General features: G+C 42.1%; 1 protein-coding gene across 3 annotated transcripts; it reads right to left on the bottom strand.

Annotated features, from left to right (window-relative positions):
* Positions 1 to 755: 755 nt before the first annotated feature.
* On the bottom strand, positions 756 to 3,976 carry LOC100272618 (aldose 1-epimerase). Of its 3 annotated transcripts, NM_001147081.1 has the most exons (5): positions 3,775 to 3,929; positions 3,624 to 3,673; positions 2,085 to 2,211; positions 1,627 to 1,731; positions 756 to 1,556 (listed from the first exon to the last, which is right to left on the bottom strand). In NM_001147081.1, the coding sequence occupies exons 1-5, from the start codon at positions 3,878 to 3,880 to the stop codon at positions 934 to 936; spliced, it is 1,011 nt and encodes a 336-aa protein (NP_001140553.1). In that variant the 5' UTR covers positions 3,881 to 3,929; the 3' UTR covers positions 756 to 933. The 3 variants fall into 3 exon arrangements, with proteins under 3 accessions (NP_001140553.1, XP_008666819.1, XP_008666812.1); XM_008668597.4 differs by lacking the exon at positions 3,624 to 3,673 and having other exon boundaries at positions 812 to 1,556; positions 3,775 to 3,976; XM_008668590.3 differs by lacking the exons at positions 3,624 to 3,673; positions 3,775 to 3,929 and adding an exon at positions 2,348 to 3,519 and having other exon boundaries at positions 830 to 1,556.
* Positions 3,977 to 4,372: the final 396 nt, after the last annotated feature.

Genomic DNA, 4,372 nt, shown 5'->3' on the forward strand with positions numbered 1-4,372 from the left:
TCGGGTACCCGAAATACCCGAATGACCCGAACTTTCATGTGTCATGTACTCATGTCATGCTTAATTATTAATCTGTACATCTATAATTATGTGTAAGTGTGCATAACTTGTGATTGTATATTGCTTGTGTTTTATATGTCCATGTATATCATTATTCAAACTATATTTTTATACTAATTTAATAGGGTGTATGTGTTTTTATGAAGCCGACACAATAGTTCGGGTAATTCGGGAATACCCGAATCCGAAATTCCGAGTACCCGAATTTTCGGGTATTGCAAAACTCGTTGTAATTTCGGGTATCGATTCTCAAAACCCGAAATTTTAAAAACCCGAATTACCCGACCTGAAATATTCAGGTAACCCGAACGCCCACCCCTACCTCTAAATATAGAGGTTTGTCAGATCGTTTATACCTCCGACAAGAGACTCTAAAAGGTCCTCTAAAATTTAGAGGATGGCATGTGTCCGCTATACATAGAGGGTGTACAGAGTACGGTGGTCCACTATACATTGTACCGATTCCTGTGTATGTGCGTTCACGTGCTCACGAGCGGTAAGAAATAATATAGAATGTCAAATCTGGTAACGTTGTTGATATATTGGATGAAATTTAGAGGATATTGCTGAAGATTGAGAAGATATAGATGACGGAATCTTTTAGAGAGTAACATAAAAGACATAGAATATATTTTTTAAATGATGAAATTTAGGGGCCTAAGAGCTTTTGCAAATTGGCGAACTATGTATTTGTTGTTGAGCATAAACACGCAGTCATTGCAATAATGTCACAGAAAAGGATGGCTAGGTCTGGACAAGATTACCCCTCTACAATAATCTGAAGCAAACTAGTGCATTATTATCACAGCTTATCCTTCTGCTTGTTTATTCATTCAACATGTTTTACATCAATTTATGCTGTCCAGTCACTATTCAACATCCCGAGAACTCAAACAGCATAGTATGCTTATACTTCTCACCGGGCCGAACAACCACAGAGGGAAACTCAGGCTGGTTGATGGCATTCGGGAACCCCTGGGTTTCCAAGCACACTCCAGCATGCTTCGCGTAGACAGCGCCCGCCTTGCCACCGATGCCATCCACGTAGTTGGCAGTGTACAGCTGCATGCCGGGTGCGTCAGTCCACAGGTCCAGGGTCCGCAAGCTCGACGGATCTTTCAGCCTGGCCGCACGCTTCAGGCCGTCCTTCTCGTCGCCACAGTCCAGCACGTAGTTATGATCATACCCTCCAGGAACACCGTCGATGCGCTCGCCAATCCTGCGCTCCGTCGTGAAGTCAAAAGGGGTGCCATCGACGGGCATTATCTCGCCGGTGGGAATTGTGTTCTCGTCGACCGGAGTGATGTGCTTGCCCCAGATCTGCAGCGAGTGGTTTAAGATGTCGCCGCAGGCGTGACCTGCGAGGTTCCAGTAGGTGTGCTGCGCCAGGCTTATAGGAGTTGCTTTGTTCTCTGGTGTAGCTTCCATGTCAAGCCTTAGAGTAGTAGCTTCAGGAAGAGAGTATGTTGCTCGAATGGTTACATCGCCTGGATAGCCTGGGGGATGCTGAATTGGGTGAGTTGTTTAAGATGCAGACATCAGAACAAGAATGCTAGCAATGTGTACCTTCTTCCCCGTCCTTGCTGTGATACTGAAAAGTTATTGAAGGGCATTCGCCATCTTTGTGCTCCACGACATCCCACACGACCTTATCAAATCCCTTCAACCCACCTGGCATTCACAATTCAGCAACAAGATGAGAAGTCACAGGTATGTGGCATAAACACAGACCACAATGCAGACATTAATGCTGAGCACTGATGACTTGAAGGTGGTTTTATTCTTCTTCTCCAGAAACACCAATTTACCATAGAATTCATTCGACTAGTCATTTACAAATGATGGGATGTTAGAATTACCAAGTTTGCAATGCACATGCGTAAAATATTGAGCGCTGATTATATGAGTGCAAAAGTTTTCTGCTGACCGTCAATGAAATTGTTACATACATACGATGCTGTTGCATTAAAATCAGTCACTAATCTAAAAGCAGTCACACACACACACTGTGCCTGAAACCATACCATGAAGGCTGTTAGGTCCATTGTTGACAGGTAATGAATACTCAAGTCCGTTTAGTGTAAACTTCCCATCCTTGATCCTATTCGCGACACGGCCAACTATGCAGCCAAAATAAGGTGACATGCCTTTCTGCAAAGAAGAGAGAGAGAGATTAAAAGAAATGAACTATCAACATTTTTTCATTTAATGACCATTAGAAGTTCAAAACAATATACATGAAAAGTAAAACATACAAATATCGTTCAGTGAATATCTAAATGATTACCATTATTTGATTCTGGGTTATGCAATGATACTCGGATGTGGTTTACAGACACAGCTGTAGATCTGCTTTGAATCAATAGACATGAACTGAACAAGTTATGTCCGGAAACCTCTGGATGGAGCATCTTTAAGGGTGGTAACAAACACCCAAGCACTCCGTATCAGGTTGGTTTTGCAACAAAGACCAAACCTACCTTTCAGGTTGTTAACAAACACCAAAACTAAGAACAGATACATACAGATCTGCAACTTATTTATTTAAGGTGTGATTGGTTGCTTCAATTAGCAATAGACATTATGCAGCACAGGAAAATATTCACTCGAAATTACACGTTGGTGGAATCGTGAAAACCCTTAGAAAAACATACTTAGGAGTTCCAAAACAAAAATGAAACATTACACACCCATACTTCATCTATATATGTACATTTCTACAAAATTTGAGATTAAAACTCATATTGTGCTAGTAGAGAACTTATGTTCTAGTAAAGGTGGGAGGTGAGGAGACTCCATTTTTGTGTGCACTTTCAGCTTATTCAGATATGCATTATATAATACTCCCTCCAATTTTTTTTAGTTGATGTTTGTTAGTGTAAAATTATACTACACAGCGTCAAATAATAAAAAACGGAGGTAGTATGATCTAATCTGACATACTGAGTAATGCTGCGTTGGGCCTATTTTGAGCATTGTGTACGCCTGCATAAGAAGCTCTGCGGGCAACCAAATATGTGTAAGCTGCACTACATAAGCCTAAATATAGGCTAATGCAGCAAACCAAACAGCCCCCTCATAAAACTAATTAAAACACAGTCACTCATAGATCTTTTTTTCTAGAGGAAATTCCCTCGGTTTCAAAGGTCCATCTTTGGATAGGCAACTAACTTATATCGCCAGAAAGCTAACAATTTTCCATTGGAAGAGTCTTCCCCTTGTCATTTGCATCTGAAGCTGTACCGAAAAATACTTTTGGCACCAATTTGCCGTTCCAATTGTCCTTGCTAGGACTGTAATTGTAATACAGATCACAAACTGCTTGACTTTAGTGAGGGAGGGAGGACAATCTAATCTTTTGTCATCCTTATAAAGATAATGATAGACCAAATGTCCTATCAATGACTGAGCTTGCCCCACTGATTAATAACTGATGATTTGGTGCCTTACAGATGTTCAACTCACTCGATCAACAGTCAAAAGTCAAAGGGCACAACACCTGACGAGCAAACCCAAGATTAAGAACAGATATTGGAGAGGATTATTCGAGGGGGGTCTCTCACCACGTACGGATCCAAGCCATCGAATCCGAGCACCACATCAGCGACACTCCCTGTGCCGATTTTAGCCAACAGGATGGGTTACCGGGGAACCGAAGAAGCCAAGAAGTAACCCAGAGGAGGCGAAACAAAGAGAAAAGCGAGCGATGCGGACCCTGGGCGTCGGGGACGAGGAGGGAGGTGATGGTGGCGCCCCAGTTGGAGATCCTCGCGGTGATCTTGCCGTTGGAGAGCTCTAGGATCTTGGGCTCGGCCGCCATTGATGACAGTTAGCGAGAGATTCGCCTCCGAGCTCGATTTACTAGCGGGGGTCCTTTACTAGCGTGGGATAACATTATAATGTATCTATATATTGTTTTATATATATAATAATAATTCTGTACTTTTTATAACAAACAAAAAATACTCTTTATAATTATCTTATGTGTCTATATGTTTACATCATTCTGTAAAAAAAAAAGTAAATAGATGAGAACGCACATACTATGTTCAGCGTCCGAATCTGAAATCAACAATGTATTTTAGGTTCTCATTGGTTCTTGACTAACTCTCCCACAACTTATCTATGGTTAGACGAACTAAGGCTAGCTCCAACAAGAGCCGCTAAATGCTCATGTCCGCTAAATATAGGGGTCCGTCAGGTTCCCTACGGCTCCAACAAGGTCCTCTAAAGCGTCCCCTAAACTATAGCGCATCAGGCATACACCGTAAATGTGGAGGTTCCCCACCGTGCGCTATCCGTGCGACGGATC

The sequence above is a fragment of the Zea mays genome, chromosome 1 (assembly GCF_902167145.1).
Source record: "Zea mays cultivar B73 chromosome 1, Zm-B73-REFERENCE-NAM-5.0, whole genome shotgun sequence".
NCBI classification, from domain to species: Eukaryota; Viridiplantae; Streptophyta; class Magnoliopsida; order Poales; family Poaceae; genus Zea; species Zea mays.